The 27,934-nt window shown below is 56.5% G+C and overlaps 1 protein-coding gene across 2 annotated transcripts; it reads left to right on the top strand.

Annotated features, from left to right (window-relative positions):
- On the top strand, positions 1-27,934 carry Flnc (filamin C). Of its 2 annotated transcripts, XM_036182429.1 has the most exons (48): positions 1-660; positions 5,161-5,409; positions 6,842-6,939; positions 7,035-7,185; positions 7,272-7,390; positions 7,521-7,598; positions 7,753-7,915; positions 8,083-8,283; positions 9,466-9,603; positions 9,927-10,053; positions 10,209-10,345; positions 10,544-10,737; positions 10,831-10,944; positions 11,522-11,665; positions 11,878-12,001; positions 12,142-12,302; positions 12,596-12,686; positions 12,777-12,946; positions 13,149-13,266; positions 13,352-13,614; positions 13,967-14,564; positions 15,126-15,299; positions 15,397-15,559; positions 15,799-15,959; positions 16,653-16,820; positions 16,901-17,024; positions 17,481-17,637; positions 17,711-17,900; positions 18,085-18,108; positions 18,222-18,469; positions 18,886-18,984; positions 19,303-19,402; positions 19,724-19,864; positions 20,145-20,273; positions 20,363-20,536; positions 21,546-21,707; positions 21,785-21,988; positions 22,443-22,595; positions 22,683-22,805; positions 23,063-23,305; positions 23,510-23,779; positions 23,879-24,016; positions 24,268-24,383; positions 25,391-25,523; positions 25,623-25,799; positions 25,973-26,191; positions 26,748-26,957; positions 27,078-27,934. In XM_036182429.1, the coding sequence occupies exons 1-48, from the start codon at positions 306-308 to the stop codon at positions 27,263-27,265; spliced, it is 8,181 nt and encodes a 2,726-aa protein (XP_036038322.1). In that variant the 5' UTR covers positions 1-305; the 3' UTR covers positions 27,266-27,934. The 2 variants fall into 2 exon arrangements, with proteins under 2 accessions (XP_036038322.1, XP_036038323.1); XM_036182430.1 differs by lacking the exon at positions 18,886-18,984 and having other exon boundaries at positions 14-660.

Below are 27,934 nucleotides of genomic sequence, written 5' to 3'. Positions count from 1 at the left end.
GGGAGGCCGGCGCTCTGACGTGGACCCCGGGGCCGCGGGCGCGGCGGGGGGGTCGGCAGCCCGGGGGCTTCTTAAACCCCCTGCCCGGGCCCGGCCCGCACTTTCCCGAGCACCGCTCCGCCCCGGGAGGGAGAGAGAGCCCCAGCCGGCCAGCCCAGCAGCTCAGCCCAGGAGGCCCGCGAGCCGCCCCGCCAGCCAGAGCGCGAGAGACCTTTCCGAGAGCGCAGTGTCCCGCCCCGACAGCGCCCCGACAGCAGCGGCAGTCTGACCCCAGGCCGCACGTCCCCGGCCCCCCGCCGCCCAGCATGATGAACAACAGCAGCTACTCGGACGCCTCCGGCCTCGGCCTGGCCGACGAGGCGGACGAGATGCCGTCGACCGAGAAGGATCTAGCGGAGGACGCGCCGTGGAAGAAGATCCAGCAAAACACGTTCACGCGGTGGTGCAACGAGCACCTGAAGTGCGTGGGCAAGCGCCTGACCGACCTGCAGCGCGACCTCAGCGACGGGCTGCGCCTCATCGCGCTGCTCGAAGTGCTCAGCCAGAAGCGCATGTACCGCAAGTTCCACCCGCGCCCCAACTTCCGCCAGATGAAGCTGGAGAATGTGTCTGTGGCCCTGGAGTTCCTGGAGCGCGAACACATCAAGCTCGTGTCCATCGGTCAGTGCGGGCGACAGGGCACGGTCACAGCGGGGGTTGGGACGGGGTACACAGGTGCGGCTGCCGAGAGCCCGGGAGAGGGAGAGCGGTTCCCCTGGCTCGGGAGGACCCTGCTCGGGTGTCTCGCTCACCAGCACAGGCTGTAGCCCTGACACCCGTCTAGGGACAGCAGGCACCCCTGGGAAGTCCAGCCCTTCCGAAGTTTTTTCAAACCGCTCAGTTTCAGCCTCCCTGCGTACACTCCTACCAACCTGCTCAGTGTCCCCTTCTTTTCCTTTCGGGTAACCCTTGCGCATGCTTGCGAGGACAGGGCTGGTACCCATTGTTAAGTCCTGGGGGCGTCTCCCGCCACCCCCTTGAAAGCAAATGGCTTCCCATCTCCTTCGCCGCTGGGCAAAAGCAGACTTAAGACAGGTCCCAACCATCTCTGAGTCCTCAGGGCCCTGAGGCCGGGGAGACTAGTGGCCCGAAGCTCCTCCAAGGCTGTTTGCAGGCATGTGCTCCCCATCTGGGATCAGGCCGGGCCAGGGCAAAGCGAGCCCAGCCTCAGAAACCTAAAAAGGCGCTGAGCCACTGGCCAGGAGCTTTAACTCCTGATTGCCCTGGTCGCTTCAGGGGGACTCCTGACTGTCCGTGCCCTGTTCCAGCCCACCCCCTGGCCTGCGATTGGCTGCAGCTAAGGGTCAAGCTGCCCTAGAGGGAGGGGAAGGCTGAGGAAGAGAGGAAGTCATTGAGTGTAACCAGATTTGGAAGGTGTGTCTGTTCTGAGTGGGGGTGGGGAGACACACTAGTCCTGGCAGTCCAGAAGCCCAGGGTGGGCTTTGAGTGGCAAGAGGCTGCCCACCCCTCACAGCCCTGCCTCGCTAGAACTAAGGTTTCCCGTTTGCAACTTGGGTGAACTCTTAGAGCCCTACTGGGATGTACTGGAAGGGTCCCCTGGGAGGATGTACCCCAGGCCCTAGTAGGGGAACTGTACATGATGCCGGGTGTTGTCCCCCACTACAGGATGCCCCCAGAGATTTCTCTACTTAACTAGACGTCTATCTACTCTCTAGTCTCCCTTAGGACCATCTCCAGGCCTCCTGAATTAGCAGCTGAGATCAGTCTGGGGCCCTTTGCCCTGTCCAGGCTTCTCCCGGGGCCTTACCTCTTCTAGCTCCAGTACTACCCCCCCTACACACACACACCCCACCCTCCTGCTCTGGCCTGGAAATAGCCCTGTCTCCGTGACACAGCAGATGTCTCTGAGCTTTCCAGAAGGACAAGCCTGAGGACAAGGGGTGGGGGAGGGGGCCCTGGTGTGTGTGTGGTGGAGCTAAGAATTAGGAGAGTGTTGTATGGGTGGGGGGTGGGGGTGCTCAAGGCAAGCCAGTCCTGGGGCTGCACCCCCCTCCACCTCCCTTCACACTGGGACTTGAGAGGCAGTACTGACTGCCCCAGGTGGGGTCTCCAGGGGAAAGTCTGCAGCCTCTGTAAGACATTATAGGAAATGGCTCAGCCTCCCTTCCCTGCTGGCTGCGGGGGCGGTGGGCCCCTCTCCAGGCCTCATCCTTCCCCTGCGCACCTCTCCCCTCCCCCACGGCGGTGCCTGGCTCCAGCCCCCTTGGCTCTGCTGCGGAGGGGCCAGCCCCGAGTAGAGGGGGAAGAAACCAGCGCTGGTTTGGGGGCGGGAGGGAAGCGCCAGGGTTCCCGCGGAGAGGAAGGGGGATTGTACCCTGTTCGGGCCAAGAGGCTCACCCTGTACTGATGAGATAAGTTGTCAGCAATTGGGCGGCTGAGCTGGGGTTGGGGCTGAGGCTGGAGAGAGGGGCACAAGCACCAGCCAGCGCCTCCCTAGGAGATGGAAAGGGAATCCCGCAAGGGGGTCATTTTACTTACTCTGGCTCCCCATCCTATCTAGAAGTGGAAAGGGGTCTCCGGCTAGATACTGTCTCAGGACCGAATGAACATCTGGGCACCTGAGGGTGGGGTTCTCAGAGATTTCCCACTTCTCACTAGAAGGAAAGTCGGGGCCTGGAAAAGTTCACCTGGAAGAAGGGTTCTAGGCCTGGCTTGGGTTGAAGGGCTAAGGTTCCCCACTTACCCCCAGCACGGGGCGCAACCCCCACCACCCTCTCAGCCCCTCCAAACAAAGAGGCCTAGAGGCAGCAGCTCTGCCCCGCAGCTGTTCCCCAGTTGCTAACCCTTCTCTTAGAGCCAATAGCTGAGGGAGGGGCTGGAGGGGACAGCAGCTGTCCCAGCCCCTCCCTTGGCCAGCCCTATCTCCTCCCCTCTATTCTAGGCGACGGTGGGGGTCACAAGCTAGCTGTCTGGCCCCTCCCACCCCTTCGGGTTCTCCCCAGACAGACCGAGTCTTGGTGGGATGCTGTGGGGGAAGAAGAGAAGCCCGGCTTGAGCTGAGCTCTATCACCCTCTTCCCTGCCTGGCCTCGAAGAGGGTGGAAGGAGAAGGTCATAGCTCCCAGGGTGGAACTCTGGGCCGGCTACCCTGCCCCCTCCTGCCCTAAGCTGGGGGACCACTTGCTGTCTGGCCCAGGGCCAGTTGCTAGGGAGAAACCTCTCTCTCCAGCAAACATGAATGACACCCCTCCTCCCGCTCCACCCCATCCCAACACTGCAGCTTCAAGGTCTCCCTCCCAGGGGTCTGGCTCCAGTTTGCAAATAAACCTCTTGGGTCTGGGAGCTGGGCGGCTGTGAGGGTGAGCGGCTGGGGGGTGCCCGGTCCGGATTGTGTGAAAGTGCTGTGAGCCTGTGTTTGAGAGAGTGTTTGAGGAGAGCAGCGGGGGAGGCCGTGTGTCATGGAATCTGAGAGTTGCCAAACCATTGTGCTGCCTAGAAGCCAGGGGAAAGGGGCGGGCTGAGAGCTGCTGGGGAAGGAAGAATGAATCAGTGGCAGTGGGGCCTGGGGGTGGGGCGGAGGACACAGATTCCTGTGCCCTGGGGGCAGGTGGGGTGGAATGGAGGATGACAGAGGCTCCCCAGGCCCTTGTCCCCTGGTAAGTGCCCCCAAGATCGGAGGAAAGGCGAACAGGAAATGATGTGAAAGCGGGGAGCCTCCAGTCTCTCCCTTTTCTGTCTCTCAGGAACAGCAGTAAACAAAACCGAGCCTCTGTCACAGTGCATCCAACAAGCAGGGCTCAGGGAAGCTGATAGACTTCATACCTCCATTTCCCTATGCTAATAAGCTGGATTCCAAAATCTATAGCCTGCCAGTTGGGTCCACAGTGTGCCTTGAGAGTTGAGGCCACACGTGGGACACTTCCCCTGCCTCCTGTGAAATGCCGTTAACCCCCAGCATTAGGCAGCATGACTTCCAAGTTTTAGCTGAGCAGATACTGTACCCCTTCTCTCCTCCCAGACCCTGGATGTTATAGAAGCCCTTTTAGCTTTCAGGTGAGGATGTAAGCAGGATTGATCTGGTTCCATTTAACTTCAACTTAAGCTTTCAAAAGAGTCCACTTTCACTGAGACTCCATCAGTTGGAGCTGCACTGGAGAAACAGAATCCCAGGGAGATGGCTAGGTTGGAAAAGTACCTGTGATGCAAGTGAGGACCTGAGTTCAGATCCCCAGTGCCCGTGTAAAAGGCTGTACACCTGTAATCCCAATACTGGGGGGCAGAGAGAGAAGAATCCTGACCAGCCAGGCCAGCCAAATTGATTAGCTCCAGGTTCAGAGAGAGGTTCTGTCCAAAAAATGAGGTAGGGAATGATTGAAGAAGATACCCGACATCATCTGGTACACACACACACTCTCTCTCTCTCTCTCTCTCTCTCTCTCTCTCACTCACTCTCTCTCTCTCTCACACATATATACATACACTTTGACGATAAGGCATGCCCACAAACCATTGGCATAAAATGAAAAATAGTAAATATAACCATCACTCCTCAAATCATCTCATATATACCTTCCTGCGGTCCTCCCTCCTGCCTGTCATGTCCCCGCCTTCCGTCTGCTTTCCAGATAGTATTCTCTAATTTGAGCGGCCTGTGCATCAAACAGTTAAGTCAAGGGGCCTTGGGATGTGGCTTGGTTGGTAGAGTGCTCACCTGACGTGTGTGAGTCCCTGAGTTTGATCCCAGTGCCGTATAAACTGGGTGTGGTTCTTACACCTGTAATGTCAGGAAGGAGAGGCTGGAGGATCAGAATTCAAAGCTATCCAGTCCCGGCTACATAAGATTCAAAACAAAACCAGTGTCTGCCCCTAAGAGGCCTGCATTTCGGGAGGGCACTTGCTTGGATGGGAGGTGGACCCCAGTGCTGAGGATGGTCTTAGGGTAGAGGAAGGGTGTCAGCAGGGGAAGCAGCCTGTTTCTGAAGATGAGACTGGAAGGGACTTGGCATCTGGCCAGGGCCACAGGAGTGAGTGAAAGAGAAGGTCCCAGAGGGAGGTGGGCTCAGCCCTGTGGCTCACACAGATGCTCCAGGGGCCCTGTAGGGGATGGAGGGTACCACCACAAGGTGCCCTTCTGAGCTGGCTTGTTCTCTTCGCTCTGCAGACAGCAAGGCAATCGTGGATGGGAACTTGAAGCTGATCCTGGGCCTCATCTGGACGCTGATCCTTCACTACTCCATCTCCATGCCCATGTGGGAGGATGAGGAGGATGAGGATGCCCGCAAGCAGACACCCAAGCAGCGCTTGCTCGGCTGGATCCAGAACAAGGTGCCCCAGCTGCCCATCACCAACTTTAACCGAGACTGGCAGGACGGCAAGGCTTTGGGTGCCCTGGTGGACAACTGTGCCCCTGGTGAGTGAGCCAGTGGGCACGCCGCAGAACCGTTAGTCCAGTAGGAGAGTGGGGGACAATCTGGAGATGCTGAGGCTCTCTGTGCCTGTCATAATGTCCACCCTAGAGTCCAAGGGATGTGGATCCCCTGCGGGGTCTGCTCCATCCAGAAGTCACTGCTGGAATCCAGCTGTTCCTGGTTATTGGGCTAGATTCAATAGATGCTAACCAATCATTTTATAGGCAAGCCTGGAGTCCAGGGAGGACTCGTGATTTGTCCAAGAACACACTCCAGGAGTGACCTCGGAGCCCAGGGCTATTTTGTCACACGGACACTGTTCCTTTACTCCAGCAGAAAGAAGGGAACTAGATGGGACCAGAGCAAGAAGCCCTGAGTTAGATACAGAAAGGAGTCTTCGTATGAAATGGCTTTGAGAAAGGGGTGAGGCCCAGGATGGTGTCATTGTGTTGTCCAATGGCAGGTGACCCTGGCCTGCCCTTCTGGGTCCGCCTGGTTAGGCCCTTAGAGGACTGAGCAGCACAGGCCAGAGCTCCGCCCAGCAACCAGCTCCTTCCTTTCCTCTACCGTGGGGCAGTTGGCCTGAAGAGCTTCAGCCCCTTGGGGGAATCCTCCCCCGCCCTGGGGTCAGCTGGGGAGCAGGGGTGGGAGGCGGGGGGCATGCAGCCTGGGAAGCATTCCCAGCTGCTGAGCCATTGCCCAAAGCTGGTGTGGCTGCCAGCAGTGAGCTCAGCTGTTCCAGCCAGTCATGGATTCCAGCCTGTGAGCGGCCCCTCCTCACCAGTGCTGTCAACTCTCCATCTCTGTCTTGGACCAAGCTGACCACCCCCCGACCCTACAACCAGCCCTTCACAGGGTGATCTGGGACTCCATCAGCATCCCACCTGCTGCGAGGCTGGGCTCTTGATGTCCATACAGAAGAATCCATATTCCAACAGCTGCTTTGATGCCTTAGTTTCCCCAAAGGCAGTTAAGATGGGAGAGTTACCCCTAAGGCTAGTTTAGAACAGCGTGGAGATGTGGGACTTCTAGGCACCTGTGAAAAGATACATTGTGGGGTTGTGGGGGACAGGGCTCTCACCTCCTACCCACCCTTAGGCAGCCGGCACGAAGTGGAGGGGTCCTTGGTTGGAGTTTGGTGCTCAGGGTCTCTGCTAGGTCTCCGGTTAAGCAGGAGGCTGGCTAGCAGGGCTGGTACCAGGCTGCGTCATCGGGGGGAGAGAAAGGATGCATTGTTGGTGCTAGCCAGGACTGCTATGCCTTGACATGGTGATGGGTTGCTACGTCAGGGGATAACGGGAACCTGGCCGGGGAAGGGCCGAGAGCCGGCCAGAAAGGCTGTGAAGCCATGGACTCTGGGATTATTGGCCAAACAAATGCTTGGTGCTAGCTCTGTGGCTTACTGTTTGTTACGTTCTTCCACCATATTTTTAGGTCTCTGCCCTGACTGGGAAGCCTGGGACCCCAACCAGCCTGTGCAGAATGCCAGAGAAGCCATGCAGCAAGCAGATGATTGGCTCGGGGTGCCCCAGGTACGCTGGCAGACAGGGTGGGAGGGGCAATGGAGAGAGAAGGACCCGAAGGTCCTGGCCAGGAAGCAGGTGGGAACCATTTCTTCCTGTGGCAGGTGATTGCCCCTGAAGAAATCGTGGACCCCAACGTGGATGAGCATTCTGTCATGACCTACCTGTCCCAGTTTCCTAAGGCCAAGCTCAAACCTGGTGCCCCTGTTCGCTCTAAGCAGCTGAACCCCAAGAAAGCTATTGCCTATGGGCCTGGTATGTGTTGAGTCCCAATAACCTTCCCGAGGCACCTGGGCAGGTGTAGGATGGTTGGGTGATCTGGGCTGTGCTTCTGCCTGCAGGCATCGAGCCCCAGGGCAACACGGTGCTGCAGCCGGCCCACTTCACTGTGCAGACAGTAGATGCTGGTGTGGGTGAGGTGCTGGTCTACATCGAGGACCCCGAGGGGCACACTGAGGAGGTACAGTGGAGTGCTGGGGATGGAGGGATTGGAACCAGAGACTACTTGGGACAGAGGAGTCCCGGGATTATGACATCAGTAAAGGTTAACAATCGCGGGATTTTCAATCTTTTTCCTTCTTTCCCAATAGGCCAAAGTGGTTCCCAACAATGACAAGGACCGCACATACGCTGTCTCCTATGTGCCCAAGGTTGCTGGGTTGCACAAGGTATCTCCCCGGAGGCCCCCTGCCCTCCTGGCTTTCCACTGCTGCGCTCTCGGCCCCCACCCCACTGCCATTGTCCACCTCCCACCCTCATTTTGTCTCTCCACTCCCTCAGAACTAGTGTCCCCTAAGCTAACCTTTGACCCCCTCATCCCAGGTGACTGTGCTCTTTGCTGGCCAGAACATCGAGCGCAGTCCCTTTGAGGTGAATGTGGGCATGGCTCTCGGGGATGCCAACAAGGTATCCGCCCGTGGCCCTGGCCTGGAACCCGTGGGTAATGTGGCCAACAAACCCACCTACTTTGACATCTATACTGCAGGTAAGGGTCTGCCACGGTGGATTGGGTGGCTGCCTCTGACAGTGTGCAGGTGTGGGGCTGAACTGGCTGAGACAGAGGTCCTAGATGGCAGTGGGGTAGTTTGAGGATGAGGGAGCCCGATCAGATGTGTGTATCTACAGCGGGTACTGACTGCCTGTCCTTTGCAGGGGCTGGCACTGGTGACGTTGCTGTGGTGATCGTGGACCCACAGGGGCGGCGAGATACAGTCGAGGTGGCCCTGGAGGACAAGGGTGACAGCACATTCCGCTGCACATATAGGCCTGTGATGGAGGGACCGCACACGGTGCATGTGGCCTTCGCTGGTGCCCCCATCACCCGAAGCCCTTTTCCTGTCCATGTGGCAGAAGGTAAGGGCGCTTTACCTCACTAGAGCCAGACACAGAAAGCTTGCCCCAGACTTCAGTTCTAGGACTGATGAGAAACGCAGAGCTTTATCCACAGCGGGGGAGGTGGGGGCGGCAGCTAGCTGTTGGGAGAGACAGACAGGATCGGCTAGGTGGGGCTCTGGAGAGATCACCCTGGTCTTTATCATCCCTCCACCCCAAGGAGGCTGGTTTGGGTAAGAGGAGGGCCAGAGACCAGTATATGGGCAACACAGAAGGGTTGGGAGAAGGGGACGGGGCCACTTGGCAGAGCACACATGGCGTGCTCTCACCCAAGTGCAAGGCCCTCAGTTGGTAAACCCACCCCCGACTGGTTCTCTCCCTGTACTCAGTGCCCTTGCTGCCGCCCACCCCCTCTGTGCCCATCGTCCACCAGGCCACGAGAGTGGCGCCACGTTAGTACTCGCCAGTGGAGGTGTGGCCAGGCATGCCCACATGGTGTGGATGGCTCCCATCCTGTGGCATTCTGTGACAGGCTGTGTTCTCTGACAGGTCTGTTTGGTAGTTTCTGTCATAGAATTTGGAAAGTGTCTCACTGTCTATCGATGTTCCATGCCTGGCCTCAGCTTCTGAGGCACTGCCTGTATTCTGTGGCAGGGTCTGAGGCACAGGTATTCTGTGCCACGAGCTGCGTTCTCTGGCAGGCCTAGATTCTGCGCCGCTGTTGGCTTTGGGGTGCCCCATGAGCTCCGTGCCGTTTTCTGTATTGTAGCAGGCTGTTTTCCAGGCATTGCCCATGCACAGAGGAAGGCTTAATGCTACAGGGAAAACCTCTTGTTCCGTGTGGTGCTGGGGGTTTGGTGGCACGCCACAGTTTGTGAGGCAGCTGTGGTGGCACCGAGGAGACCTGTGGCTATAAGTGGAAGGCCTTAGGTGTGGGTAAAGAGTCTTCCTCGTCTCTTAGTCCACTCAGTGCTGACTGTGCCATGTCTGTGGCTCTGAGGAAAGGCCCTGACCTGGACCTGCAGCCAGCATTGCTCCCAGCAGCCCCAGTGCTATGGTGGACACAGAAGGCATGAGGCAGGGTTGCATGAGACCATGGGAGGGCTCAGGAGACCCATGCACAGTAAGGTGGTCAGTGACGAGGACCTTGACCTTTGTCCAGGGCCCTTCAGCACCCAATCCTTCTGTTTCTTCTTCCCCCAGCCTGTAATCCCAATGCCTGCCGTGCCTCTGGGCGAGGCCTGCAGCCCAAAGGCGTGCGTGTGAAAGAGGTGGCCGACTTCAAGGTGTTCACCAAGGGTGCTGGCAGCGGGGAACTCAAGGTCACAGTCAAGGGGCCAAGTGAGTGCCAGGGCCCGGGGATGGGGGTCTAATGGCAGCCAACACACACAACCTCACGCCAAGATTCCAGAGACATGGTGACCAGAGACGCCGTGGACTCCTCTCTGCCTGTTTCCCAGTTTGAAGACTGGAGCTAGTTTTCTCCACCATGGATGCTGCACTGGCTTAGGGATGACACATGGTCCTGATATTAGTTTCAGCTCTGCCCACTAGCAGCACCTCCCTCAGACAGGCCTAGGTCCCAAAGACTCCTTGAGGGGACCACAACCCTGGCACTCCCAGACTTTTGACCTGTGTTCTCTGACCCTTACTTATTTCCTCAGAAGGCACAGAGGAGCCCGTGAAAGTGCGGGAGGCTGGGGACGGTGTGTTCGAGTGTGAGTACTACCCTGTGGTACCCGGCAAGTACGTGGTGACCATCACATGGGGCGGCTATGCCGTCCCCCGCAGGTAAGCACAACGCCCTCTCCCTGTCTGGGTCTCCCTGTCTGGGTCACTGGCTACCAGCAAAGGCGGTCGCTCCCTGCAGATCTGAAAGAAGGGAAGACGGGGTGGCTCTGAAAGGCGCACTTCCTAAATTGATGCAAAGTCCTTCCTTCTCCTAGTCCTTTTGAGGTCCAGGTGAGCCCAGAGGCCGGAGCCCAGAAAGTGCGGGCGTGGGGTCCTGGTTTGGAGACTGGGCAAGTGGGCAAGTCCGCTGACTTTGTGGTGGAAGCCATCGGCACAGAAGTGGGGACACTGGGTAAGTGGCCAGGTGGCGGGGGACATAAAGGACTGATACTGAGGGGCTGGGGGAAGAGGTAAAAATATTTAAGGGTATCAGGGTAAGCATAGACAGGGGGCACAGGAGTAACTGGGGTGGGGGCAGAAGGAAACGGGAGACCTGCCTGAGAGGCCTGGCTGCCTCTTCTGCTCTCTGACCCTCCCCACCTCTCCCCAGGCTTCTCCATCGAGGGGCCTTCACAAGCCAAGATAGAATGTGACGACAAGGGTGACGGTTCCTGTGATGTGCGGTACTGGCCCACGGAGCCAGGGGAGTATGCTGTGCATGTCATCTGTGATGACGAGGACATCCGGGACTCTCCCTTCATTGCCCACATTCAGCCAGCCCCACCAGACTGCTTCCCAGACAAGGTGGGTCCTAGCCCCCATATCTGTCTGGACTGGGCTCTGGTGCACTGGTCCCCCTCCCGTCCTCAACACAGCCCTCCTCTCCTCCCTGAACAGGTGAAAGCCTTTGGACCTGGCCTGGAACCCACTGGCTGCATTGTGGACAAGCCGGCCGAGTTCACCATTGATGCCCGGGCTGCTGGCAAGGGAGATCTGAAGCTCTATGCCCAGGTGGGACACTCACTGTCTCCACTGTGCCCCATTACCACAGACAGGGGCCTCCAGAAGGGAGGCTGGAACATCACAGAAAGGCAGGATTGAATCTCATGTAGTTCTATGGAAAATTAAAACCATATTTTCTTACTGATGATACTCTTAAAAACATATTACCCAGAATTCATTTTTGAATCAATAATTTGCACTTGAAAGATGATTTCACCAAATATGGCATTGGCTTCAAGTCAGTTTCACAAACTAGTGTCCATTGACCCCTAAAGGTCTTGAGGTTCCAAGGAGACAATTGTTCTTTGAAAGGCTTGTTAATCAATTTTAGGAACATTGGCTTAGCCCAGCCTCTCCCTGACAAACACATAAGCTAAACATAAGCTGGGAAGCAGGCCACACAGGTGGTCTCATGCCAAGTCTTTTGGCTCCTGGGGTAGGTACTGGCCACCAAAGCACATGGCCTTGGAGGTGTGTAGATAGTAAATGGGAAAGGAGCAGAGAATGCCTGATCCAGCAGAGGGTGCATGGAGAGACCCTGGAGCTGCTTCTGCCCTTATGAACATTGCTTCACTGGTGCCCACAGGATGCAGATGGCTGCCCCATCGACATCAAGGTGATCCCCAATGGTGATGGTACCTTCCGATGCTCCTACGTACCTACCAAGCCTATTAAGCATACCATCATTGTCTCCTGGGGAGGTGTCAACGTGCCCAAGAGCCCCTTCAGGGTATGTCTACCAACCCTGCCCCTTGCACACTACCAGAAGTCCCAGAGGAGTTTGGGCCCCATGCAGCAGATACTGGCTGTCACGGACCCTCTGCACATTTTCCTGCCTCAAGGCCTCAACAAAGAGGCTAAGATGGTCTAGGGTGGGGAGCCTCTGGGAAAGGTTAGTCTTGAGCAAGGCCTACTCCCTGAGCATCAAACCCCTGCCCGCAGGTGAATGTGGGAGAGGGCAGCCATCCTGAGCGGGTAAAGGTCTATGGCCCTGGAGTGGAGAAGACAGGCCTTAAGGCCAACGAACCCACCTATTTCACAGTGGACTGCAGTGAAGCCGGGCAAGGTGCGCAACTCCCTTGGGGGCATGTTCTGGGTAGGAAGGGCTTGGAACCATTGGAACCAGTTGGCTGGTGCAGTTCCAGGAGTCTCTAGTGGGAGACACTCTTGGGTCACACTCACAGCGCCTGCCCTTCCTCCTCTCAGGTGATGTGAGCATTGGCATCAAGTGCGCGCCTGGTGTGGTGGGGCCTGTGGAAGCTGACATCGACTTTGACATCATCAAGAATGACAATGACACCTTCACAGTCAAGTATACACCTCCAGGGGCTGGCCACTACACCATCATGGTGTTGTTTGCCAACCAGGTACGGCAGCCCTCGGCTAGTTGTGGGCTTGCATCTTCAAGGTCTGGGAAGGTGGCCGGAAATGAGCTGTTTCTGGGGCAGAAGGCACACTTCCACAGAGGCTGTGGGGTCCTTTGTGTGTGTGTGTGTGTGTGTGTGTGTGTGTGTGTGTGTGTGTGTGTGTGTGTGTCTCAAAAAGCACAGGAGTGCCTTTTAGAGGTTGCCTTTACCAGAATTGGCCCCTGAGTGTCCTGACCAGCATGTCGCTCAATACTGCCCCCTGGGAAACCTGATCAAGACTTTTCCACATCCAGGAGATCCCGGCCAGTCCCTTCCACATCAAGGTGGACCCATCCCACGATGCTAGCAAGGTCAAGGCTGAGGGCCCCGGGCTGAGCCGCACAGGTTAGATGTCTGGGCAAGGATGGGGCTGGCGTGAGTTGGGCTTGTGGTTAGCTGGTTTTCTCACTACCATCTCTTGGTGGGGGCTTCCAGGTGTGGAAGTTGGAAAGCCCACTCACTTCACTGTGCTGACCAAGGGAGCCGGCAAGGCCAAGCTGGATGTGCACTTTGCTGGGGCAGCCAAGGGCGAGGCTGTGCGGGACTTTGAAATTATCGACAACCACGACTACTCATACACTGTGAAGTACACTGCTGTCCAGCAGGTATGCCTCACTCCCTCACGCCTCCCCATGCTGCTGATGGGCTCTGAATGTAGTCTCCTCAGCATCAGAGCCATTCCGGGTCCTTGGCCCTTCCCTGCCTCCCGTCTGCTCCCGCTTTTCATCAATGAACTGCAGAGTCCAAGGAGCTGTTACCAGGTTGAATCCAAGGCACTCCATTCTGACTTTCTCTTGTACCCAATAGGGCAACATGGCAGTGACAGTGACTTACGGTGGGGACCCCGTCCCCAAAAGTCCCTTTGTGGTGAATGTGGCACCCCCATTGGACCTCAGCAAAGTCAAAGTTCAAGGCCTTAACAGCAGTAAGTGAAGAGCCACCCTGGGATTGTGGGGTATTGGGTGAGTGGCTGGAGTCTCTCCTGATGGTGTCCCTTGCCCTCCATGCAGAGGTAGCTGTGGGACAGGAACAGGCATTCTCGGTGAACACAAGAGGGGCTGGTGGTCAGGGTCAACTAGATGTGCGGATGACCTCACCCTCCCGACGACCTATCCCCTGCAAACTGGAGCCTGGGGGTGGAGCAGAAGCCCAGGCTGTGCGCTACATGCCCCCTGAAGAGGGACCTTACAAAGTGGACATCACCTATGATGGTCACCCGGTGCCTGGCAGCCCCTTTGCTGTGGAAGGTGTCCTGCCCCCTGACCCCTCCAAGGTAAACATCTAGGGGCTGGTGGGATCCAGGAGTTAGGGGCTGATAGGAAAGATGGGTGAGTTATAGGCAGAGACCAGAAGGACACATGTGCCTGGAGTAGGCACATCCAGGGCCAGGACCATCCTTTACATAGGACCTGTCTTAGAGACAGCCTAGTTGTTAAGAGCCTGGCCTTGGAATCAGACCTGAGCTTGAATTCCACTACTTCATCTCTGTCTCAGTGTCCTTTCTTAGAGTCGTAAAGACTCTGTGGTAGCTGCTAGAGCCCAAGGTGCTTAGCTAGGTCACAGCCAGAGTCTGGGAGCTTCGGAGAAGCCAAGTTCAGGCTTCTAACATGTATTCATCTTCCTAGGTGTGCGCTTACGGCCCTGGTCTCAAAGGTGGGCTTGTAGGCACCCCTGCACCATTCTCCATTGACACCAAAGGGGCTGGCACAGGAGGCCTGGGGCTGACTGTTGAGGGTCCCTGCGAAGCCAAGATCGAGTGCCAAGACAATGGGGACGGATCCTGTGCTGTCAGCTACCTGCCCACAGAGCCAGGCGAGTACACCATCAATATCCTGTTTGCTGAAGCCCACATCCCTGGCTCACCCTTCAAGGCCACCATCCAGCCCGTGTTCGACCCAAGCAAGGTGAGGGCCAGTGGGCCAGGCCTGGAGCGTGGCAAGGCTGGAGAGGCAGCCACCTTCACTGTGGACTGCTCGGAAGCGGGCGAGGCTGAGCTGACCATTGAGATCCTGTCAGATGCTGGCGTCAAAGCCGAGGTGCTGATCCACAACAATGCGGATGGCACCTACCACATCACCTACAGCCCTGCCTTCCCTGGTACCTACACCATCACCATCAAGTATGGCGGCCACCCCATACCCAAGTTCCCCACCCGTGTCCACGTGCGGCCTGCAGTTGATACCAGTGGAATCAAGGTCTCCGGGCCTGGTGTGGAGCCACACGGTAAGAGAGGAGCAGCCCACAGTATCGAGTTCTGGGACTAGGTCAGAAAGGAGAGAGGAGAGCTGGGAGATGAGCACATGGAGCTCTGGGGGGCTCAGCATCCCAGAAAAGGAGCAAGGGGGTCCAACAGGGCATGAAGCTTGTGAGAAAATGGCCTCTGCCCCTGGGCACTTCTCTGGTAAGGATCTTTGGACTCGTCAATTTAAGGCATCTCAGACCCAATGAAACTGAGAATAGATAAGTGGCACAGTGAGAAAGCTAGGTATTGGGGTGTCAAGAACCAGGGGAGAGTTACATGAGTGGGCTGCTTGCAAGAGAGCCAGGCTCAACTAGGAATACGCTGAGCAGAGAGGCAAGTCCGACACAGTTCTCAGGCTGGCAGGGCACTAACCAGGGCGGAGGATGGCATGCAACAGTGAAGGGAGGAGAGGCAGAAGGTACGAGCAAAGGCCTGAGACTCACAGGGTGCAGAGGTGGCTGGGCTCTACATGAGGGAACAGCTGTGCAGTGAGGGATGAGGAAGGTGCTGCATGAAGGCTGAGCCTGGCTCCCTGGATCTAGGTGTCCTGCGGGAGGTGACCACTGAATTTACCGTGGATGCGAGGTCTCTGACAGCCACAGGTGGCAACCACGTGACAGCTCGTGTACTCAACCCCTCGGGTGCTAAGACCGACACCTATGTGACAGACAATGGGGATGGCACCTACCGAGTGCAGTACACCGCCTACGAAGAGGGTAAGGTGTTCCCGTGAGTGGGCATGGATCATAGCACGCTCAGGAGGGCAAGGAGGAGGGCTCTGCTCTCTGGACTGACTCTGTGACCGGCTTCCAGGTGTGCATTTGGTGGAGGTGCTCTATGATGAAGTAGCTGTGCCCAAGAGCCCCTTCCGAGTAGGTGTGACTGAGGGCTGTGACCCCACCCGCGTCCGGGCCTTTGGGCCAGGCCTGGAGGGTGGCTTGGTCAACAAGGCCAACCGCTTCACTGTGGAAACCAGGTATCCTTCTCTTGGCCTGACCTTGACCCAAAGTGACAGCCATCTTGATCTCTGCTGTTTGCCCTTCCTGTTTTCCCTGTCACCCATTCATTCTTCTCCCTGAATTCCCAAACAGCCCGTGCAGCCCATCCCTCCAACGCTGGGCCCCCAGCAGCCTGCTCTTTTTCCCTCCCTGTTCCCCAACCCCTTCCATACCTTTTGTTGGCTCTAGAACAGCTGACAGGATTGTTCTTCTATAGGGGTGCTGGCACAGGAGGCCTTGGCCTAGCCATTGAGGGCCCCTCGGAAGCTAAGATGTCCTGCAAGGATAACAAGGACGGCAGCTGTACGGTGGAGTACATCCCCTTCACCGCTGGAGACTACGACGTCAACATCACCTTCGGGGGACAGCCCATCCCAGGTGGGCCCAGAGGGTGGGGTGGGCCCTGGAAAGAGGAAGACAGGAGGCTGGGGTCACAAGGGAAACTGGGAGGAAAGGTGGATGTGGAGATTTGCAGAGGGCAAGAAGCAGGGTAGGAGGTGTCATGGATGGGATAGCCCTCCGGTTCATTCCCAGAGGCCCTTGCCTGTAGCACCAGATCTCGATCACACAGGTCCACTCACTAGATTTGCTGTCCTATAGCCGCTTGGGTGTGTCGTGTCTTCTTCCATTATGACAGGAACTGGGTCTGCTGCACCAAGACACTGTTTTCTCCTTACTGAATTTTGCACGGCCTCTTCATATTTCAACCACAGTGTCAGAAACATAAGTCATTTAAAAAAAATATTCCATTTTTAACATTTTAATGATTTAGGAGGGTGTTCTTCCTGGGCTGAGCTCAATCAAGTGAGGTTTGCCCAGCCTCATTCTGCAGTCAAATTTGCCTACTCTTGTTTCTTATTTCTTAGCAAGTTCCAAACTGCTTTCCTGTGTTGGTCTGTTGTCCCTATGGACCTCTCAGCAGCAGGGTGGTTGCCTCCTCCTTGGATTCTTAGCACAGGGAGACAGACCTTCCTAGGCAATGGGTAGAGGCTAACCACCATCTCCTCCTCCTCCTCCTCCTCCTCCTCCTCCTCCTCCTCCTCCTCCTCCTCCTTCTCCTCCTCCTCCCAGGAAGCCCATTCCGAGTTCCTGTGAAGGATGTGGTGGACCCTGGGAAGGTGAAGTGCTCAGGACCAGGGCTAGGGACTGGTGTCAGGGCTCGAGTACCTCAGACCTTCACAGTGGACTGCAGTCAAGCTGGCCGGGCCCCTCTGCAGGTGGCCGTGCTGGGCCCCACAGGTATGGAATGTCTGGGGTAAGACAGGGTAGTGGAGTGAGGTTCCAGGAGGCCCTATTGACCCCATCCCACCTTTGTCCAGGTGTGGCTGAGCCTGTGGAGGTGCGTGACAATGGTGATGGTACCCACACTGTCCACTACACACCTGCCACTGATGGGCCCTATACAGTAGCTGTCAAGTATGCTGACCAGGAGGTGCCACGCAGGTGAGGACCAGCCTTGGGCAATCCATACTGAGCTCTGGAGAGGTTTTCCTGGGGCTACACCTTCAGGGCCAGGACCTGGCAGAGTCCCCCTTATTTGTCTGAACCTCCTTCCTGGGACTACCCCATCCTGCTGCACTCCAGGGTTCTCTGCCCTGCAGATAATATCACCCCAGGAGCTTTGACACCAAATCAGCATCTAGGAAAAGAGCCACAGAAAGTCTAGGGACCCACCTCTTTAAACAAATAACAGCATCTTCCTTTGGAGGAAAAAAAAATGCTCAAACTAGGTTAAATGGGTCCTTCAGAGACCTCCCCCAAGACTCAAGATGTCACCTGGTCCTGGGAACCAGCCCCTCCACACGGCCCTTGCAGAGTCGATCCTCCTGCCCATATGTGGGAAGGCTCCCAAGCCCAAGCTCCAACTCCCCACTAACTGTCCATTCCTTGTTTTTCAAGCCCTTTCAAGATCAAAGTGCTTCCAGCCCATGACGCTAGCAAGGTGCGGGCCAGTGGCCCTGGCCTCAACGCCTCCGGCATCCCTGCCAGTCTACCAGTGGAGTTCACCATTGATGCTCGGGATGCTGGGGAGGGGTTGCTCACTGTCCAGATCCTGGTAAGTCTAGGCACAGCCCCCTTCCCAGCTGAACTCTGTGGACAGGCAAACTTGACCTCTCCTTCTCCCCTAGGATCCTGAGGGTAAACCCAAGAAGGCCAACATCCGAGACAATGGGGATGGCACATATACTGTGTCCTACCTGCCAGACATGAGTGGTCGCTACACTATCACCATCAAGTATGGCGGTGATGAGATCCCTTACTCGCCCTTCCGAATCCATGCCCTGCCTACAGGGGATGCCAGCAAGTGCCTTGTTACAGGTGAGCACCAACTCTCCACCCCTTCTCACCAACCAGTCCCCCTAGAGTGCATTTAGGCGCCCCCCCCCCAAGCACAGTCCCTGATGAATACTGGGAGAGTCCCCTTTATCCCAGCCCTGCCCCCAGCACACACACACTAGCTCATCTTGAACCTTTATGGCCTAACTTTCTTTTCTATTTCCAGTGTCCATTGGAGGCCATGGACTGGGTGAGTAATCTTTTTCTTCCTTTGCTAGGGGCTGATGGCTGTGGGTGCAGCTGGAGAAGAGAGAGCTAGGCATGGCCTCCACAGCCCCTGATCTGACCCTTTCATTGTGGCAGGTGCCTGCCTGGGTCCCCGAATCCAGATTGGAGAGGAGACTGTGATCACGGTGGATGCCAAGGCAGCAGGCAAGGGGAAGGTGACCTGCACAGTGTCCACGCCAGACGGAGCAGAGCTCGATGTGGATGTGGTTGAGAACCACGATGGTACCTTCGATATCTACTACACTGCACCCGAGCCGGGCAAATACGTCATCACCATCCGCTTTGGGGGTGAACACATCCCCAACAGCCCCTTCCACGTGCTGGTAAGTTCATGGCCATGGTGGGGCTGGAGGACAGGGGTAGAGGAGTGCAGACTATGCCTCCCAGTAGCTGCAAGGGATCCTAGAAACTGTCCTCAAGGAAACAGGGAACTTGTCCCCATGTCTGATGAGTGGACCCTGGAACCAGAGTACTCTAGCATCGAGTCTTTGTAGTTGCTGCTGTCTCTGTGAGCAGGTGGCACAGCTCCACCTCTGGCCTCAGGGGTGTCATCCCTCTCTGGAGGAGCTCACTGTGTTCTCTGACCCTTCTCTGTCGCTGGCTCCTCTGTTTCCACAGAGGTAGCACTGCAGGACAAGGGTGGACCACCTGAGATAGCCACCCAAGGACTTCAGTCCTGGGCCATTCTGAGTCACTTCTGGGACCCACCACATTGTGTGCCCTGTGCCTTGCTTCCCAGGCATGTGACCCCCTGCCTCACGTGGAGGAGCCTGCGGAAGTGCTGCAGCTGCGCCAGCCCTATGCCCCACTTCGGCCTGGCACCTGCCCCACACACTGGGTACTAGAGCTCCTCATGACAGGCCTCCCTCACCATCCTTCTCTTCCCTCCCCACTTCCTCCATCTCTCCCTTCTATTCTTCTGCAGCCTTGGGCCATGGCTGGGCCTCCTGGGGAACAGGCAGACATTAGGATGGGCAGAGGGAGCCCAGAGCTGGGTGTGGCACCCCCTCTTCTGCAGCTGATGCACCTCTCCTGCCACTCGGGTTGCATTATTAACCTTCTTGTTCTTTCCTCATTCTCTCTGACTTCAGTCACAAGGCAGTCCATACCCCCAAGCCTTCCCCGCCAATGCGCTTTCCTATCTCACCTGCTGCAGGCCACAGAGGAGCCCGTGGTGCCCGTGGAGCCTTTGGAGTCCATGCTGAGGCCCTTCAACCTGGTCATCCCCTTCACTGTGCAGAAAGGGGACCTCACAGGTAATGGGTCCTGCACACCTGAGGCTCTGATGAGAATTGAGTGTACTTGTTGGCCTTTCATCTAAGATCAAGTGTAGGGATGCACCCTGGGGCCCAGAGAGAGAAAACATATTAGTCTGGGTCCCACAGTTGGGCAGAGCTAGAGCTCAGGTTCAAGCCCTCTGTCTCCCAGTTCAGGATCATCCTTCTGTTCCAGAAGAGGCTGCTTCCCAGTGTCTAGCCTCTGGAGAAAGTAGAGCCACACAAGAGCAGGCCCTGGGGCAGGCGGGGTTTGTGGTGGGAGAAACCAGCAGACCACATGTAAGTGTGTCTGCCCTTCAGGGGAGGTGCGAATGCCCTCTGGCAAGACAGCGCGTCCCAACATCACCGACAACAAAGATGGCACCATCACAGTGAGATATACACCGACCGAGAAAGGCCTGCACCAGATGGGAATCAAGTATGATGGCAACCATATCCCTGGTGAGTTGGGGGCAGAGTGAGGCTGTAACAAGAGAAGCTGATGCCATGTCGGCCCTGCCTTCCTCCTTTAAATAAGTATTTAAGCACCTGCCATGCACAGGCACCAAGGGAGCTTCTGGGAAAATGTGTGTCCTGGTGGGTGATGGGCGCCTAAGAACCAGGTCCATATGACAGAGACAACGGGGCTCAGCAACAGAAGCTGTTAAAGATGCTGGGGGCCAACATGGGTCCAGGAAGCCTCTGCCCTTGTGCTGACCCAGCTCCATCTGTCACTACCCAGGGAGCCCTCTACAATTCTACGTGGATGCCATCAACAGCCGCCATGTCAGTGCCTATGGACCAGGTCTGAGCCATGGCATGGTCAACAAGCCTGCCACCTTTACAATCGTCACCAAGGATGCTGGGGAAGGTGAGGAAGGCTGCCCGAAGAGGCGAGGGGACGGGCCAGCTGCAGGCACAAGGGCAGACCCTCTGACCTCAGCCCACTGTCTCCTGCAGGGGGCCTGTCACTGGCTGTGGAGGGCCCATCCAAGGCAGAGATCACTTGTAAGGACAACAAGGATGGCACATGCACTGTGTCCTACCTACCCACGGCCCCTGGAGACTACAGCATTATCGTGCGCTTTGATGACAAGCACATACCAGGGAGCCCCTTCACGGCCAAGATCACAGGTGAGGTGTGCATTCAGGCACGCACAACCTGCCACGCACAACCTGCCACGTACATGCTCAAGTCAGTTCACTCGGGTCATTTGGACAGAGCCTGCTGGGGAGGAGAGCATCTTGAGATAAATGTAAGGATGCTGCTCTTCCTAACAGGCAAGAAACATCCCACCATCTCATGCTTTAAAAGACATGATCATCTTTGTTAGTTCAAGGCCAGCCTGGTCTACATAGTGAGCTCCAGGACAGCCAAGGCTACATAAAAGACCCTGACTTGGTGGTGCACACCTTTAATCTCAGCACTGGGGAGGCAAAGCCAGGTGGATCTCAAGTTTGAAGCCAACCTGGTCTATAACATGAGTTCCAGGACAGCTAGAATTGTTACACAGAGAAACCTTGTCTTGAAAAAAGAAATCAGTCGGGCGGTGGTGGCACATGCCTTGAGAAGCAGAGGCAGGTGGATCTCTGTGAGTTCGAGGCCAGCCTGGTCTACAGAGCGAGATCCAGGACAGGCGCCCAAACTGCACAGAGAAACCCTGCCTCGAAAAATTTGAAAAAGAAAGGAAGGAAGGAAGGAAGGAAGGAAGGAAGGAAGGAAGGAAGGAAGGAAGGAAGAGAAAGAGAGAGAGAGAGAGAGAGAGAAAGAAAGAAAGAAAGAAAGAAAAAGAAAGAAAGAAAGAAAGGAAAGAAAAAATAAATCATTTCACTTTTAAGTTACTCTTGAAAAGGTAGGGCAACTACACACAGAAACACTGTCTCAAAAACCAAAAACAAAACAAAAAATAAATAAATAAAAGAAAGAAAGAAAAGAAAAGAAAAGGTAGGGCATTGGCACTCCTCTGGTACCTTGAGACAGCTTAGCACTGAGACAGAGAGTCATCCAGAGTCTAGTCTGCTGACTTGTCATAGCTCACCATGTGAACAGGGATGCTGGGCCCTTCCGTGGATGTTAGTTAGGTGAATGCAGACCGGAGTCTGTCTGGAGCTGACAGCCTGACCCGTCCCAACTCCCTCGTAGGTGACGACTCCATGAGAACATCCCAGCTTAATGTGGGCACCTCCACGGATGTGTCACTGAAGATCACCGAGAGCGACCTCAGCCAGCTGACAGCCAGCATCCGTGCCCCATCAGGCAACGAGGAGCCATGCCTGCTCAAACGTCTGCCCAACAGACACATCGGTGAGCACAGTGATTCATGGTGGTGCTTGTGTGTGGGGGGCCTGGGGGATGGTCTGCTTAATGTCCCCTCTCCACAGGGATCTCCTTTACCCCCAAGGAGGTTGGTGAACATGTGGTGAGCGTTCGCAAGAGTGGCAAGCATGTCACCAACAGCCCCTTTAAGATTTTGGTGGGGCCTTCAGAGATCGGCGATGCCAGCAAAGTTCGAGTCTGGGGCAAGGGTCTTTCCGAGGGACATACCTTCCAAGTGGCAGAGTTCATCGTGGACACTCGCAATGCAGGTACTTCTCATCCCAGAACCCGCCCCCCACCTAGTTGGCACTCCACAGATTCTTTTCCCTCTTTCTTGCCCAGGACCTCCCCTGCTGGCCACACCCTCCTCCCCTGGTCTTCTTGGGCCTGCTGGGATTCATCCTGGAGCCCGCTGGGGAAAAGTGAATGTCCCCAGTCAGCTCTGTCACAGTTGAGAGAAAGCACAGCTATCCTGAGCTTGTTGGTCCCCACTCACTGGAATCTATCAGGACTGTAGTATGGATTTCCAGAAGGCCTCCCTAGTGGGCCCTGACGACAAACGGTTGGCACGCCTCTCTACCTCCCATGGTGCCATTCTCCTTAGTGGTTACTATACCCATTGGTATCTGTTTTAGGCAGAGTCTACAGTGCGGTCAGGAGAGCAATGTGGATGCGGGTGTCATGGGCTCAGGGGAGACATTTTCCTCTCTTTCCTTCCCTCAGGATATGGAGGCCTCGGACTGAGCATCGAAGGGCCTAGCAAGGTGGACATTAACTGTGAGGATATGGAAGATGGTACATGCAAAGTCACCTACTGCCCAACTGAACCCGGTACCTACATCATCAACATCAAGTTTGCTGACAAGCACGTGCCTGGTAAGGCCCTGGGCTGGGGCTGGGCAGGGACAAATCTGGTGAGCAGGCAGGTGACCCCGAACCTGATTCTCCTTTCCTCACTTCTAGGAAGCCCCTTCACTGTGAAGGTGACTGGTGAGGGACGCATGAAGGAAAGCATCACCCGGCGCAGGCAGGCACCCTCCATTGCCACCATCGGCAGCACCTGTGACCTCAACCTCAAGATCCCAGGTACACTCTGCAAAGATGGAGAGGAGCCAGGGAGGGCCAGGGCTGGCCATGGGATGCACTTGCAGCCTAGAAGGAGAGGAGCCAGGGAGGGCCAGGGCTGGCCATGGGATGCACTTGCAGCCTAGAAGGAGAGGAGCCAGGGAGGGCCAGGGCTGGCCATGGGATGCACTTGCAGCCTAGAACCTACGGGGGGGGGGGGGGGGGCTCTCTGTCCTGCTCGCCTCTCTCCTCACCTCCTGGCTCTGGGCTTTCTATAGGAAACTGGTTTCAGATGGTGTCCGCCCAGGAGCGCCTGACGCGTACCTTCACACGCAGCAGTCACACATACACCCGCACAGAGCGGACAGAGATCAGCAAGACTCGGGGTGGGGAGACCAAGCGTGAAGTCCGGGTGGAAGAGTCCACCCAGGTTGGCGGGGACCCCTTCCCTGCTGTTTTCGGTGATTTCCTAGGCCGGGAACGCCTGGGCTCCTTCGGCAGCATCGCTCGGCAGCAGGAAGGTGAGCAGAGAGCACTGGGACCTGGGGTCCTCACAGGGAGACTGGGGCCCTCTGTTTTGTGAGACAGCATGACCCTATCCTTGGCCACCTTGGCCTAGATGGCCAGGACAGGTCCGAGCAAAGAAGGGGGTTCACTGAGGAGGGAGGGGACCGTGGAAACCAGATACAGCCTGTTGTTGGCCTGACATCACTCCAACTCTTCAGGGGAGGCCAGCTCTCAGGACATGACAGCCCAGGTGACCAGCCCATCTGGCAAGACGGAAGCTGCTGAGATCGTCGAGGGTGAAGACAGCGCCTACAGTGTGCGCTTCGTGCCCCAGGAGATGGGTCCCCACACAGTCACAGTCAAGTACCGTGGCCAACACGTGCCTGGAAGCCCCTTTCAGTTCACCGTGGGTCCACTAGGTGAAGGCGGTGCCCACAAGGTGCGGGCTGGAGGCACAGGGCTGGAGCGAGGCGTAGCTGGGGTGCCAGGTAAGGAGCAGAAGCCAGGGGGGAGCTTGGGGCCAGGGCAACCAATGTGAGGAGCGACAGTTCTCAGACGCCACCCTTACCCTGTTGCCCTGAATCCAGCTGAGTTTAGCATCTGGACCCGAGAAGCTGGTGCCGGGGGCCTGTCTATTGCTGTGGAAGGTCCCAGCAAGGCAGAGATTGCATTTGAAGACCGCAAAGATGGTTCTTGTGGCGTCTCCTATGTTGTCCAGGAGCCAGGTAGATGTTCACAGTTGGGTGGGGAGTAGGCTGCCGCAGCTGCTCTCATCTGTCCTGGGTTTCTACTTGCTGACCAGCCCAAATATGCCTGGGGCTGTGGGACTGACACCCCCCCTTCCGACCCTACTCCCCTTCACCCACTCAGAGCTGAGCTCTGAGCCAATGAGTTTGCCCTGGGATCAGACCGGGCTGGGTGTGGTTTGCCCCTTCTGCCCGGATTCTGGAAAGTGCTGACTAGCCTCCTTCCCCAGGTGACTATGAGGTCTCCATCAAGTTCAATGATGAGCACATCCCAGACAGCCCCTTCGTGGTGCCTGTGGCTTCACTCTCAGATGATGCTCGCCGCCTCACCGTCACCAGCCTCCAGGTCTGTGCCGGGGGTGGGACCTGGGAGATAGGCAGGGGTCTAGGAGGGCAGGCCCATGTGGCCAGTGACTCAGCAGTGACCTTGGCAGATGAGCTGGCCGCAGTCTCTTCTCCCACTGTATATGCATGGGTCAGGGCTCCTTGGGGGAGCATGTCTGCATCCCAGTGGACGCTTCTGCTTTGGCTCTGTGCCTTGTCCTTCCCCAGAGCCGACATTTCTTGTCACTGCGTGTGTCCCACTTTCTCTAGAATGTTTGCAGCTAACGACTTCATGAGAATCAGTACATAAAATCAGTACAAAATAGGTGTAAGCTAGTTTGCAAAGGACTCCTGAGCAGGCACATGAAGCCAGAGTCTGGGCTGCCCCTCTCCTGGCCACTGGGACCAGCTATACATTTTCCTGGTGTGACATCTAGAAAGGTCTCCTTTCCTTCTGCGGTATGGGAATGTATACCACACAGGCTTTCAGCAAGCCACACTGGCAAATGGTCACAGTGTCACGGAGCTGCTGTGTAAGAACAAGGAGGCCTTGCCCCATACCCTTTGAACTGCCCTGCAGTGCAGTCCTATCAAGCCACAGTGAACCCCTCCCACTCTAGCCCAGGCTTCCATCCTGCTACCCCTGAGTCCTGCTTTGTGTTCTCTCTGGTCCTCTCCCTCGACCACCTCCTTCAGAAGTATTCTTGGGGCAGTCTACACTCAGCCTGCCACATCCAAACTCTGCTAACAGGCCTGCACTGCAGTGTCTGGCCTCTGCTTCCTCAGACGGGGATCCATCACTCCTCATCCCCTGTGGTACCCAGCATGGTGCCTACCTCACTGCAGGTGGATGTAGAGAGTGACAGATCAGCCTTTGCCTTCTCTGCCCTTCCCTGCAATCTGGTCTGGCAGGCAGGGGCCATGCTGGAGCATTGGGCTGGCCATACAGCAGAGCAGCATTGAGCTGCAGAGAAAACAGCATAAATCCCAGCTTCCTGGAACTCTGAATATGCTCTGTGGTCTTTGCAGGAGACGGGGCTTAAGGTGAACCAGCCGGCATCTTTTGCGGTGCAGCTTAACGGGGCGCGTGGTGTGATCGATGCTAGGGTACACACACCCTCAGGAGCTGTGGAGGAGTGCTATGTTTCTGAGCTGGACAGTGGTGAGCTGGCCCTGCCCCTGCCAACTCCTGCCAGGCTGGGCTCTCTGGGGAAGGGGTAGAGAAAGATGGAGGTTCACTCACCAACCCTCTGCCTCACAGATAAGCATACCATCCGCTTCATCCCCCATGAGAATGGTGTCCACTCAATTGATGTCAAGTTCAATGGTGCCCACATCCCTGGAAGCCCCTTCAAGATCCGTGTTGGGGAGCAGAGCCAAGCTGGGGACCCAGGCTTGGTGTCAGCCTATGGGCCTGGGCTTGAGGGAGGCACTACCGGTAAGTGTGTGGAGCTAGGGGAGAGCAGGGTTAGGTCTGGGGGGCGTGGTCAGACACTCATTGGTAGGTCAGACACTTGTTGGTACTGACTTGCAGGGCTACCCAAGGAACCTAGGGCCCCACTCTGGGCTGTGTTCTTTCTGACCTTCAACCTCACTCCTGCTGTCCTCCAGGTGTGTCTTCAGAGTTCATTGTGAATACCCAGAATGCAGGCTCAGGGGCCTTGTCTGTCACCATCGATGGCCCTTCTAAGGTGCAGCTGGACTGTCGGGAGTGTCCTGAGGGCCACATAGTCACTTACACTCCCATGGCCCCTGGTAACTACCTCATTGCCATCAAGTATGGTGGCCCTCAGCACATTGTGGGCAGCCCCTTCAAAGCAAAGGTCACAGGTGAGTACCCTTGGTAGGGAAGGTATATGCAGCCCACCCCAGCCTTCCTGGCTCTAGTGGCCATTCACATATGATGGTAGTCTGCCTCAGTTGTGGTCAAGCAACCCTGATAGAGGTGGGCATGACTAGGCAGCATCCCATCCTGTAGAGTTGTGAATAAATCACCTTTAAAAATACAACTCTCTTTTTTAATGCTGGGGTTTAAACCCAGAGCCATATGCGTACTAGGCAAGTGCTCCACTGTTGAGATATAGTCCCAGTTTGTTGTTTTAAAGCCATACTCTTGCCCTGTGAGTTAACCTGACTCCCCAGGGGAAGCCTGGAAGGGTGAGGGATGGACCAGAAGTGGCTTGGCCCAGGGATAAGCAGGGATTGGAGCAGGTTGGGAGGTGCTTGTTTGGAATAGGTTTCATCCTTCAAAAGCTGCAGTCGAGGGCAGGAGGGGGCCTGGTGCATTCAGTGTCCCCCAAGACCCACCCCAGGAGACTGTCAGTGTCCGTGAAAAGGACAGGAAGTCCTTCTGACTAGGCCCTTGGCCACCAACTCTGCCCTTCAGGTCCCCGGTTGTCTGGAGGCCACAGCCTTCATGAAACGTCCACAGTTCTGGTGGAGACGGTGACGAAGTCCTCCTCCAGCCGCGGTGCCAGCTACAGCTCCATCCCCAAGTTCTCCTCAGATGCCAGCAAAGTGGTGACAAGGGGGCCCGGTCTGTCCCAGGCCTTTGTGGGTCAGAAGAACTCATTCACTGTGGACTGCAGCAAAGCAGGCATGTTCCAGCAAAGAGGCTTGTCTGGGGGAGAAGGGGAGGGGACAGGAAGCTGTCCAGGGAGGGGGTGAGAGCTGCTTGTGGCCCTGGTGTGAGTCACTCTTCTCGGTCCTTCTCCAGGCACCAACATGATGATGGTGGGTGTGCATGGGCCCAAGACCCCCTGTGAAGAGGTTTATGTGAAGCACATGGGAGACCGGGTGTACAACGTCACCTACACTGTCAAGGAAAAAGGAGACTACATCCTCATTGTCAAATGGGGAGATGAAAGTGTCCCTGGAAGCCCCTTCAAGGTCAACGTGCCCTGAATCCCAGGAGTGCCTCCCCCAGCCCAGGCCCCCACTTCCTGCCAAACTCACACCCACACAAACGTGCCACACCCATATGCACGCTCACAGAGTCAGACACTAAAACACCTGCCCTAGGTGTGAGGTGAGTGGCGCAACCTCCCACCCCACTGTGCACTTGAGGGGTGGAGGGCCTTTATCTGTCTGGGATCAGTGTCCCTCAAATGAGGCCTGAGGGTCGACTGGAGTCAGGCTCGGGGGCAGAGACTGTGATGTAAGGGGTTAGACGGGTGGGGGGGGGTCTGTGGAAGCCCTGAGGATCATAACGGGGCTGAAGCCAGTGGGCAAACATTGAATTGAGGTATCTGTGTGTGGGAGAAGTCACCCTCACAAGCTGCCATGCCTGAGGACTCTATCGGGCCCCTCTGGTGGCCACAACCCCAGAGTGAGGGACTTGGAAAAGAACAATCGGAAGAAAACAGAGCCAGAACAAGCAGCTCATGGCATGTGGACTGGCCCTGAGTGACGTGCTCTGCCCAAGCCAGGCTTCCTGGGGGACTGATTTCTCTTACTATTATTATTTTTTTATGGTTGCACAGCTCTGCCCTATTGGGGTCTTTTTTTTTTTTACACATTGTGGGGCCCAGCTTTCTGGGAAACTTTTGCACATGTGGAAAACACCAAATAAAG

Source organism: Onychomys torridus, chromosome 3, assembly GCF_903995425.1.
Source record: "Onychomys torridus chromosome 3, mOncTor1.1, whole genome shotgun sequence".
Taxonomy (NCBI): Eukaryota; Metazoa; Chordata; class Mammalia; order Rodentia; family Cricetidae; genus Onychomys; species Onychomys torridus.
Note: the sequence above shows the minus strand (reverse complement) of the source record. Positions and strands in the feature narration are given on the sequence as shown.

Bases quoted from the DNA above. Each gene is read 5' to 3' on its own strand.
- Flnc (XM_036182429.1), top strand. From the start codon at position 306: ATGATGAACAACAGCAGCTACTCGGACGCCTCCGGCCTCGGCCTGGCC. The intron at 7,186-7,271 runs GTATGTGTTGAG...TTCTGCCTGCAG, and splicing joins AGCTATTGCCTATGGGCCTG to GCATCGAGCCCCAGGGCAAC. The intron at 23,306-23,509 runs GTGAGCAGAGAG...CCAACTCTTCAG, and splicing joins CATCGCTCGGCAGCAGGAAG to GGGAGGCCAGCTCTCAGGAC.